This window comes from Octopus bimaculoides, chromosome 5 (genome assembly GCF_001194135.2).
Source record: "Octopus bimaculoides isolate UCB-OBI-ISO-001 chromosome 5, ASM119413v2, whole genome shotgun sequence".
In the NCBI taxonomy this organism is placed as follows: Eukaryota; Metazoa; Mollusca; class Cephalopoda; order Octopoda; family Octopodidae; genus Octopus; species Octopus bimaculoides.
The window spans coordinates 32,663,015-32,675,564 of record NC_068985.1 but is presented as its reverse complement, the minus strand read 5'-3'; the positions used below and the strand labels follow the sequence as shown (position 1 = coordinate 32,675,564).

The following is a 12,550-nucleotide window of genomic DNA, read 5'->3' as shown; positions in this document are numbered from 1 at the left end:
TCTAAGAATCCATCTGATTTTCAAAACCCACTTAATCGTGGAAACACCCCTGTTGAAGGAGCTAAGACTGGTATCCAATCTCCTGGTTCTCAAACCCCACTTAATACTGGAAGTAGACCTAATCCTGAAATGTTATCATCTGGTTCTCAAAACCTATCTAATCCTAGAATTGGACTTAATTCTAAGACACTATCTGGTGGTTCTATAAACTCATCTAATGCTGGAAGTGGAGCAACTTCTAAGAGTATCTCTGCTAATACTGGAGATATCTCTGCTAATTCTAGGAATCCATCTGATTTACAAAACCCAGTTAGTTCTAGAAAAGGCACTGGAGATAAACTCAATTCTAAGAATCCATCTGATTTTCAAAACCCACTTAATCGTGGAAACGCCCCTGTTGAAGGAGCTAAGACTGGTATCCAATCTCCTGGTTCTCAAACCCCACTTAATACTGGAAGTAGACCTAATTCTGAAATGTTATCATCTGATTCTCAAAACCTATCTAATCCTAGAATTGGACTTAATTCTGAGACACCATCTGGTGGTTCTGTAAAGCCCTCTAATGCTGGAGGTATCTCTGCTAATTCTAGGAATCCATCTGATTTTCAAAACCCAGTTAGTTCTAAAAAAGGCCATGCTGAAGGAACTAACGCTGATATTCAATCTCCTGGTTTTCAAAATTCACCTAATAATGGACAGGAAGCAGGTATTGATGCATCAAAAACCTCTGATACAAGGGCAAATATTTCACCTTCAAAAGATTCACAACAGAAAGCCAAAATTTCTATTGGTAACCAAATACAGCCTGGTAAATTAATTTCTCTTTTTTTAACTTGTCATTTATTAAATTTTAAAATTTTCTTTGGAATGTTTGGTACTTTTGTTTTTGTTTGTATTACTGTTGATTTGGCATGTAACATGCATTCAAATTTTCATAGTATAACTCCTGTCCTTAGGTTGTGTGAATATAAAATATTTTTCTTATCTTAAGGAAATATCACATTATTTATAGGCTTCAGAAAGCTAAAAATGTTTAATTTAAATTTAAAGTACTAGAAATGTTTAAAACAAATTTAGTGCTACTCCTGTGTATCATGAAAAGTATGAAAATTTATACAGTTTTTAAGTAAATTAGTTCTATAATTAGAAATTTAATTGAAAATATTTAATGTAAATTTTAATTTTTTTTATTTGGACATATTAGAGTGCATTTGTTGGAAATCTTAGAAATAGGTGAGGATTGGCGATGGAAAGGACATCGAGCCATAAAAAAATTTGTCACAGTGGATTGTTTAATCCATGCAAGCATGGAAAAGTGGACATGAGAACAATGATGATGATGAAGTGTTGAACAAGATGCATGAAAGTATTAAGTTTAGCTCCTGTTGTTTTTGCTTAACCCCTTGTCAGCTCTGATATCCAGGACATATGGCTATTTCTAGTAGGTTGAGCAACCATGTCAAGGCTCCCTTATTGTATTAAGGTTAGTGCCTTATATATGTAGGTTGACTTTGCTATATGTCCTTTTTCTTACTAGGCTTAATAAAAAAATAAAAAATAGAGAGTTGATTCAATTGATATAAATGAAATAAATGATTATTTCATTGCTATTATTTAGTAATGCAGTGACTAATTTATATCCAATACACGTGTTGTCCTGTGACTTCTGACAAAATATTAACTGTCCTGAGCCAAAGATTAGATGTTAAGAATGAAATTGTTTTTACTAACCTTTGAAAACTGATGGAAACTTTCTAACAGTAACTGAGAATAAAACATCAGGAAAGATTAAAATGTGAATAAAAATGTATACTGGGTCCTATTTAAAACTGGCATTTATACTGTATTCATTTTCTGCTTTTACACCACTTAGACTACTAGCAAATATACCCATCTGCAATAGAAGCATAATATGAGGGAGGGAAGTAATAACAGCAGTTTGTTTTGAGAAACGTGTAAATACTCTTGATAGATGTGGACTTTGATAGAAGCAGGCATAGAAGGACTGGAAGAGTGGTGGTAGCAGGGAACTGTATTAGATCGCCAGAAGGGAAGCTAGAAGACTGGTTTACTTAGTCAGAGGGGAAGCAGATAAGAAAAAATTAGCCAGTGTTCTACAACGTGAGGACCAAATACTTGAAGTGTTTCATGTTGCAAGACAGTGTGTGAGAGAGAATCATGATGTCATAGGAGAGAAATGTGTCTGCATGGATGATGTCTCACTTGCATTTAATAAGGCTGCAAAGAGAGAGACTTGGAGACGCCACTATGAAAGGTTGTTAAATGAAGAGAATGAATGGGAGAAAGAGTCTGCCAAATGTTGACCCAACAGAGGGACCAGCTATCCGAATTGACAGTACCTTGGTAGATGAAGCAATTAAATCAGTAAGTTGAGGGTTGGCGATGAGTATAGTGAAGAATTCCGGGTAGGATCAGTCCTCAGCCCCCTCTTATTCATCATAGTCCTCCAATCAATAACAGAGGAATTCAAGACAGGCTGCCCCAGGGAGCTCCTTGCTCTAATAGCTGAGTCACTACCAGAACTGGAGGAAAAGTTTCAGGTGTGGAAGCAAGGTCCAGAATCGAAGGGCCTTAGAGTAAATCTAACAAAAACCAATGTCTTAGTAAGTAGGAGCACGAACAAATCACAAATCCTTTCAGGTAGATGGCCCTGCTCAATCTGTAGAAAAGGTATAGGTAAAAACTCCATAAGATGTACCCAGTGTAAGCTATGGACACATAAGAGGTGCAGCAATACCAAAGGAAGGTTAACTGGGAAGATAGTTTGTGTGTGTAGCAAATGCACCGCTTCCATCACATGCCAGTGGGAAAAACTAGAAGTAGTTGATAGCTTCCGTTACCTAGGTGAACCAAGTCAGTAGCCAGGGTGGATGCTCTGAGAGTGTAACTGCTAGAATAAGAATAACTTGGGCAAAGTTCAGAGCTCTTACTTCTGCTCAGAATGAAAGGTAAACTATATGACACATGTGTGCAAACAGGCATGCATAGGTTTGAAAGAAATAAAGCTAGTATGCCCTGCTGATTGTGTAATGTCAATGTGCCCCTCTAGTACACTTTAGCCTCTCACATGACACAAAGCCACCTTCCTCAATACTACTCTTCCTCTCAGTCAGAGGTCTTTGTCATGCAAGTTACTTGGTGACCCTGCCAATGTTAGTGCCACATAAAAAGCAATCAGCATACTCTGTAAAGTGGTTGGTATTTCGAAGGGCATCCAAACCATGCTAAATCAGACAATGGTATCTAGTGCAGCTCCTGCAAAACCATCCAACCCATGCCAGCATGGACAACAGATATTAAGTGATGATTATGATAATGATGAAAAAGGATTACTCCTTGCTGACCCAACAGGGGGACCGTTGTTCAAGCTGACAGTTGTGTAGTAAAGTAATCAAGGATAAGAAGAGTCGGGAAGCTGTAGGTCTCATTGGGGATAGTTGTAGTGATGCCATTGTAATGCCTATTGTTCATCCTTCTACTAGGTGTGAGTAGCCATGCAGATCCTCTGCAAGAACCACAGTCACCCTCTTACACTTCTTATAGTTCCATTCCCTTGTACCCTGGCTTGGAGTTTCCCTCTACCCTCACCCCATCAAGGTTTGTCGTTCTGCAAGCTGCACAGCAAACTCAGTAGTGTAGGTAGCATGAAAAAGTACTTAGTCCATGCTGTAAAGTGGTTGGCATTAGGAAGTGCATCCAGTCATAGAAACCATGCCATAATAGACATTGGAGCATGATGCAATCCTTGGACACAATGGATACTGTTAAATAGTCCAACCTATGCCAGCATGGAGCACATATGTTAAATGATGATGATGATTTTCAAGATTCTGAGGCTTTGGAAATATATGTTGACCACAATGCTGTATGCTTGTCAAATAGTTTTGTTTAGGCTAAAACAAACTTGTTGAGACAAGGAAATCTGGTGTTTTTACAATAAAGGAAAAAGCTGCAAAGTGAAAGAAACCCTGCAAAATGTGGCAGAAGAGAAACAACATGAAATACTTGAAACTAAGATATGAGTCAAATCTATGGTATTGTAACAAAGAAATGGGAACTTTTCATGCTATATAATGAAAAAAATTTCATCCTCAAGCTTTCACAAAAAATGAAACCTGAATATTGATTGTTATTGACAAGGGGAATCCATATTGGAGTTGTTTAATATAACATCTCTTGTTGCTCAACATTACTAAGTCCTTTGCTGAACATCACAGAGGACTCTCTATCATGTGTATAAAGTAATTTATTGTTCCTTCTACCATAGTTGTTGAGATGATGAACTACTGCTCCCTTTACTAACCAACTCACTATACATATTTCTGAAGGAAAAACTCCCATTAATTACACTTTGATCTACTTTGTAAACTTTTAAAGGAAAAGGGGAGTGGTCTACTATTTGGTATCTGTAGCAATCTCAAGTTGCTAGTTCATGTGCTACAGATAATAGAGCCTGTTTGGGACATGATTCCATCTTAGGTTTTGTACAGTGAAATGCAGTTTGTTTTATACGAGTATTATACCATGGTATAATAGACTTTTCATTTTATTCCTTGCCAACTGTATGTAAAACATCATTGCAAATAGCTAAATTCATATTAAGTCCTTGATATCTTTGAGAAGGCATTAAACTGCTCTGGTGGACTATGAGAAGATTGGGTGTAGAAGAATGGATTAAAAACTATACAAGCAATGTATATAAATGCATACTTATGCATTTTTGTGGGAAAATTGAACTGAAAATTGGTACATTTATAAGAGTTCATACACATTCTTTGCAAGTTGCCTGCAATGACATCCTAAAGTTGTTCCAGAGATTCTCTACATGGAAGAGAATTAAAGAGTTATAAATTAATACATTTGAGACCAAAAGCATGGTATTGAGCCAAGAATTACGCTAATTAAAATTCCTTAACCCATGGAAATAGTTGTAAACAGCAAAACCCATGTGAGTCATTGAATCTATTTACTGTCTGGATAACTTGGTTGGACAATGAAAGTTTAACCTGCTTATATGATAATTTATCTATGCAATTTATTTTCATTTACTGCTGTTATTATCATTCCACACATAATGTCCAGCTAAGCTAAGAAAATTTCTCTCATCTTAATTGCACATCATTCATCTAACTCATAATACTAACATGCCATAATCTGATTTAAACCAACTTTCAAAATTCGTAATTCTTGATGCTCACTTACTTTAATTTTTACAATATTCTCTCCCCGTTTCATAATCCATGTATTTTCATATTTGCCATGATTTCTCTGGTGATCAAGTCTTTCAAGTCTCTCTCTTATATGCAATGAAGCTGGCTGTTTTACTTATCTGTGCACCACCAGCAATCTCATCCACATTACTGCATGCACCAAAAGGAGATGCATTACTTAGTAAATTAACAAACCACTTACTCCTTTCTCTCTACATACAATGGATTAACATAGAGCTGTTTATCTACTTAATTTAAACGTTGACCCATTTAAGTTAGCAGCAATAATGCTGATATTTGCAATGCTTATATTATGCTCACTCCCAATAGGAGCAGTAATTTTAATATGATTGAATGATGGTAGATTAAAACAAGAACAACTGATGTGATATGTCTTATCAAATGCTTAATGGAACATTCTTTTCAAGTACTGAATACCTTCTTCGCATGTTCCCTCCCACGCCCCTTTCCCAGTTTTCAGAGTTAGCATTGTAAATGTAGGCATATTGAAAGGTAAGTCTGGTGTGATTGTTGAGCCGCTTGAAAGGAGGCATGTTGATGCGTGTTGCATTCAAGAGGTAAGGTGGAGGAGAGCTTCAGCCAGGTTCCTCACTGATATGACATACAAGTATAAAATCTTCTGGAAAGGTAACAGTGCTGGAGTAGGTGGTGTGGGCATACTTCTTGTAGAGAAATGGGAAGATAATGTCATAGAAGTAGTCAGAGTATGTTATACTAGCTCAGGCTAGTTTTGAAGAATAATACAGTGACAATTATCTCTGCCTATACCCCGCAAGCAGGTCTACCAAATGAACAAAAGGACTGCTTTTATGATATTCTTCTGCAGGCTACCTCAAAGATGAACGACAATGATCTCATCTTTCTTCATGGTTGGAGATTTCAATGCGCATTGTTGGACAGCAGCCCAGTATCTTCCATAGTGTACATGGGGGCTGTAGAATTGGTTCCTAAAACAAAGAAGGGACAAGGCTGCTGGAGTTCTGTGATGTGAATAACTTATTGATCAGCAACACCAGCTTCAGGAAGCCAACCAGTCACCTGATAACCTACCAATTGGGTGACCACTCTAGCCAGATCAATTACATTCTCACCTGACAGTGGGATATGTGGTTGCTCATAAATACAAAGACCTTACCTGGTGAAGAATGTACTCCACCAGCATATACTAGTCATTAGTAACTTTAGACTCCCAGCCTGGAAGGATACCAAGAAGCGGACCAATCTGGAAAAGAAGGATTTGGAAGCTTAAGGACCCTTTATATGGTCAGAGATTTAGGGACACCCTAATCAAGAAATTTGATGAGAAAAAGGAGGAACTACAGACTTGTAGCATAGAGGACAACTGGGAATTCTTGCAGGACAGCTTGCCGAGTGCCACAGACCAAATCTGCAGCTGGTGCAAAGTTCCATTCAGACCTAGGGTGATGTGGTGGCAGAACGATGCTACAGACAAGCCATTAGAGCAAAGAAACAGGCCTAGAAGTGTGAGGAGTAACAGGGAACTGTATCAGATAACCAGAAGGGAAGCTAGAAGACCGGTATATTTATCCAGGGAAGAAGAAGAAAAGAAGTTTGCCTATGTTCTGCAATGTGAGGACTAGAGACTTGAAGCATTTCAGATAGTGTGATGTCATAGGAGAGAAATGTGTCCACATTGATGATACTTCACTTGATTTAATGATTCTGCAAAGAAAGAGGCTTGGAAATGCCATTATGAAAGGCTGCTAAACATGGAGAATGAATGGGAGAAGGAGAGTCTGCCAAATGTTGACCCAAATGAGGGACAAGCTATTTGAATCAACAGGTGCTTATACAAAGCAATTAAGGACATGAAGACCAGGAAAGTCCTTAGCCCATCAGGAATCTCTAATGAGATGCTTAAAATCTCTGGTGGAGTAGGCCTAGTCGCTCATATAGTTAATCAGGTTGTCCACAAGGTAGTCATATGCGATGATTAGTATAGCAGCATCATAGTCAACTGCTAGAAAGGCAAAGGTGATGCCTTAAACAGGGATAATTACAGAGGCATCAAACTGCTGGACCAGATGATGAAAGTCACAGAAAGGGCCATAGCTCAATTAATTAGAAAAAGAGTTTGTGTAGATGAGGTGCAGTTTAGATTTGTGCCAGGCAGGAGCACAACTGAAGCTATATTCCTGATTAGGCAGCTGCAGGAGAAATATCTAGCCAAAAATAAACCCCTGTACCTGTCTTTTGTCAATATGGAGAAGGCCTTTGACAGGGTCCCCCACTCCCTTATCTAGTGGTCGATGTGGAAGCTAGGAATAGATGAGTGGTTGGTGAGAGCTGTACAAGCCATGGACAGAGACACTGTCAGTAAGGTGAAGGTTAGCAACAAGTATAGCAAGGAATTCAGGGTACAAGTAGGGGTTCACCAAGGATCAGTCCTCAGCCCCGTCTTGTTCATCATAGTTCTCCAGTTATAACAGGAATTAAGACAGGCTGCCTCTGGGAGCTCCTCTATACTGATGACTTTGTTCTTATAGCTGAATCACTACCAGGACTAGAGAAGAAATTTCAGGTATGGAAGCAAGGTCTAGAATCAAAGGGCCTTAAAGTTAATTTAGCAAATACCAAAGTCTTAGTTAGTAAGAGAGCAAACAAATTGCAAATCCCTTCAGGCAGATGGCCCTGCTCTATTTGTAGGCATAGGTAGTAATTCTATAAGATGTGTCTACTGTAAGATACGGACACATAAAAAGTGCATCAATATCAGAGGATTGTTAACAGAGAAAATAGCTTTTGTGTGTGGAAGATGCACAAATACAATAAACACCAAAAATGTACAGAAAATAGACTCCATCAAATGCCAGCAGGGAAAACTAGAAGTAGTTGACAGCTTCTGTTACCTAGGTGACCAAGTCAGTAGTAGAGGTGGATGCTTTGAGAGTGTAGCTACTAAAATAAGAATAGGCTAGGCAAAGTTCAGAGAGCTCCTACCTCTGTTGGTAACAAAAGGGCCTCTCCCTCAGAATGAAAGTCAGATTGTATGATGTTTATGTGTGAACAGCCATGCTACACAGCAATGAAACACAGGCTGTAACAGCCAAGGACATGTGAAGGCTTGAAAGAAATGAAGCTAGTATACTTCGCTGGATGTGTAATATCAGTGTGCATGCACAATAGAGTGCAAGCATCCTGAGAGAAAAGTTGCGCATAAGCGGCATCAGATGTGATGTGCAAGAGACATGACTGCACTGGTATGGTCATGTAATGCGTATGGATGAGGACAGCTGTGTGAAGAAGTACTGATATCTAATGATGGAGGGATCCTGCGGTAGAGATAGACCCCAAGAAGACATGGGACGAAGTGATGAAGCATGATCATTGAATGTTGGTCCTCATGGAGGCAATGACAAGTGACCAAGACCTTTGGTGTTATGCTGTGCTTGAGAAGACCCATCACAGTCATGGCTGATACTAGCATTGTGTAACTGGCACTCATGCCAGTGGCATGTATAAAGTACCCTTCAAATGTTGGGTGATATGCTGTGCTTGAGAAGACCTATCAAGCCAAGTGAAATCATAGTTGTTGCTGGTGGTGCATAAAAAGCACCCTTTGAACTTTGGGCCTCGCAGAGGCAGTGACAAATGAACAAGAACTTTGGTAATATACCGTACTAGAGAAGACCTGTGAAGCCAAGTGAGATTGTAATCGTGACCGATGCCAGTGTTTTGTTACTGGCACCCATGCAGGTGCCATGTAAAAACCACCCACTACACTCTTGGAGTGGTTGACATTAGGAAGGGCATTCAGCTGTAGAAACCATGCCAAATCAGAGTGAAACCTTGTGCAGCTCCCCAGCTTAACAGTTTTCAGTCAAACCATCCAACTCATACCAGCATGGAAAACAGATGTTAAATGATGGTGATAATGAGGATAATGATGATGATAAATTCTGAATGTATTATAAAATATTTCAAATGAAATAATTGGGTCTGATTCTTGAAAATATTTTCCATCAACATCAATATATTGATGATTAAGCAATAGTTTAAAAGATTCTCTCATACCACTATGATAATTCAGTTAAAAAAATTTTGTTGGATTCTTAGTTTTTTCAGGTAAGGCTTACAAAATTCATGAAATGGAGATTTCTTTTTTTTTTTTTTTTTTCAGTTTTTGCCTACCTACAAACTAAAGTTAATTGATTATTTGTAATTCCTACTATTTCATGTAAATTGTAAAACGTAGTTAATTAAAAATATACTTAACTATTTTGTTACCATTTTTCTATTGAAACACAGTTTTGAAAATAACGATGAATTCTGTAAAATATTCCTATTCAGATACTGTTCCAAAGAAAACTCCAGTGAGCACAGCTTACAATGAAGCACCCTCATCTGCACATTTCATGGGCTATTTCTTAACAGCTATTGTTCTTTGTATTGCTGGATATATTGTTTTCCACAACAAACAAAAGGTAAAACATTTATTTTTGTTGCTTATGAATAAATTTATTAATAACTGGAAGCAAATTCATTTCCACTTAATGATGATATATTAATCTTTTTTTGAGTACATTCCGTGGTTCAGTTGTTTCCTTCTCTTTGTTGCCACCATTCTTGGTGACTTCAATCTACACAGCTCTTGGCTGTCACAATCCTTGCACACTAAAGCCTGTAGCAAATAAAGGGGTCTCTGTGTAATCCTTCCACAGGCAAGAACAGCATTCAAATCACAACCTGCATTCTTAAAAAAAGGTGAACACATTGGATAATGTTGTCAAAGATATGTAATACCTAAGGAAATGATGTGATGATCATGGCTGAAATGCCTTTGATTATAGATCTGTTCTGTCAAGGCTAAACAACAGTATTGTTGGTGCAGAGAGCAAACCCTTTGCCACCATCAACTGTCTGACCCATTAGTATCCACTCCTGTCTATATCCTTGACCTGTTCCTTACCTCTGAAGTTAACCATTAACCAATCATCATAGTCTCTTCATCCATTAGATCCGTTGAGTGAAGACTGCCTACTTAATGTAACATACTTTACAGCCCTTTTGAGTTAGCTAATTGGCTGAAGCTCAGCTATCTTTTGGCTGCAATTGTTTCATTTCTGACAGCTGAGCCATTTATCGAAACCATCCTTCTAGACAATTCACTTCATATGCCTCATGCAATTAAAGACCATAACTTCAATGCCTCCCCACCCCCACAACCTGCAGTTGTACAGGCAAAGAACACTGCCCCCTCCAAAAAGTAAAACAGGTGGAAGTCAGCCATCATTATTGATTGGGAAGCTTTTATCCATCTCCTTTAGCCCATTAGTATTTGAATTATTCTGTCAAATGTAATACTTATTTATCCACAATGTTTTGAATTAATGATGCATTGCCTCATAACTTTGTAATTTTAAAGATGTGATTATTTATTTTTTACAATAACATTGCATGGTAAGTATGAGAGGCAGGATCTGGCCAGTTTATATATAAAAGCAAGTAGAATATTTGGATCAGATATGGCCAGTCTAAATGCTAAAAGATTAAATAAGTTATTAAAAAACAGGACATATAACTGTGAAAATAATTGTTTTCACAATTTTTTTCAAAATGTGTAAAGAAACAAATTGGTAAAAAAAAGTTTAAAAATAATTTTTTATAATGAAAAGGTTAATACACTTATCCAGTAAACAGGTTATGCATAATTTGATACCCATTTGGCTGTACATTGCAACTTTTACTTTTGACTGCGTTGTTTACCAGTCTGTGTGCTTAAGTTTGCTTCACAAAGACATCACTTCTTGTTCAGTCTTACTGTGTGGTGTCTTGGACAAGTATCTTTTACTATGGCCTCTAGCTAACTGAAGCCTTGTGAGTGGATTTGGTAGATGGAAACTGGAGGAAGCTCATTGTATGTACACACACACACATATTCTTTTACTTGTTTCAGTCATTTGACTGCAGCCATGCTAGAGCACCACTTTTAGTCAAACAAATCAACCCCAGGACTTATTTTTTGTAAGCCTGAACTGATAAGTTACAGGGATGTAAACACACCAGCATCAGTTGTCAAGTGATGGTGGGGGGACAAATACATACATATATATACAGGGTGCAATGGGTATATCGTTGTCATTTTCATTTTGTACATGTGCATTGTTTGTTTTTGATTTTGTCAACTACACTGTAAAGTAGGGTCAGTTGGGCACTATATGTGAGAAAATTAGTATCATGATGCAATTCACTCTGCCAGAAATTTAGAAACAACATGCTGTGCTGCTTGGCATTCATGTCAGAAGCTCCAAATTGAACATTTCAAAGTGTTTGGGTGTCAATCTGAGGACAGTGCAGAGGATTCTGAGAGTATTGAATGAGTCTGATGGTGATTATGAAGGTACGGCAGCTCGTAAAACGCATTCCGATTGTTCTGACAAGAAAAGAACTCCTGAATTTGTTGTTGAGATCCAGGCCATGATTGACAACGAGCCCTCCAAGTCAATCAGGTCCATCGCCAGGTGCATGAAGACATTCTGTATTCCTCATGCAAGATGTGAAAGGACAAATTTTTATCCCAAGCCATCAAGGACAAGAGGAAAGACCATGCATCAAAGCTTTTGAATAAACTCAAGCATCCCCTCCAACCGAACATGTTTTGGTTTTTCTCAGATGAGAAATATTTCTGCCTGGATCAGATGGTTAACACACAGAACAACCGTTGGCTTGCCATGTCCCAAAAACATGTTCCGAGAGTGATAAAAATCAAACATCCAGTCAACATTACAGTGATTGGAGTGATCACTAGTGATGGCAACATTATGCTTCCATTCATCTTCCCACACAGTCTCAGATTCAACATGGAGGCCTACATCAAGTATCTGGAGGAGGTAGTGCTACCCTGGGTCAAGAGGGTGGCTGCTGGAAGACCCTGTGTCTGGCAACAGGACTCTGCACCATGCCACACATGCAGGAGAACCCAGTCATGGTTGTCAGACAATTTCTAGGACCACATCACCCTTAACAACTGGCCATCTAACTCCCCAGACTGCAAACCCCTTGATTATTATATGTGGGGTGCAGTTGAGCAAGAGACCAACAAAACTCTTTGTAGCACCAAAGATGAACTGAAGGCAAAGATTATAGCAGCATTCACTAACTTAAACAAGGAGATCATCCAGAAGAGTTGCAGGAGATTCCAAAGTCGTCTGGAGGTCGTGGTTGAAGCCAATGGCAATTTTATTGAATAAATTTACTCTTTAGTATTCCAAGATATCATTATGTAATTTTGGTAAATATATTTGTTAAAATGAGATGTCAGTATTATTTTCATTTTT

General features: G+C 38.2%; 1 protein-coding gene across 1 annotated transcript in view; it reads left to right on the top strand.

The window, feature by feature from the left end:
• Positions 1-12,550, top strand: part of LOC106878432 (trans-Golgi network integral membrane protein 2) — a 17,311-nt gene that overhangs the window by 3,186 nt on the left and 1,575 nt on the right. The window contains exons 5-6 of the mRNA XM_052968043.1: positions 7-808; positions 9,564-9,697. Coding sequence (XP_052824003.1) covers positions 7-808; positions 9,564-9,697 — 936 coding nt within the window. The remainder of the gene's footprint in view (positions 1-6; positions 809-9,563; positions 9,698-12,550) is intronic.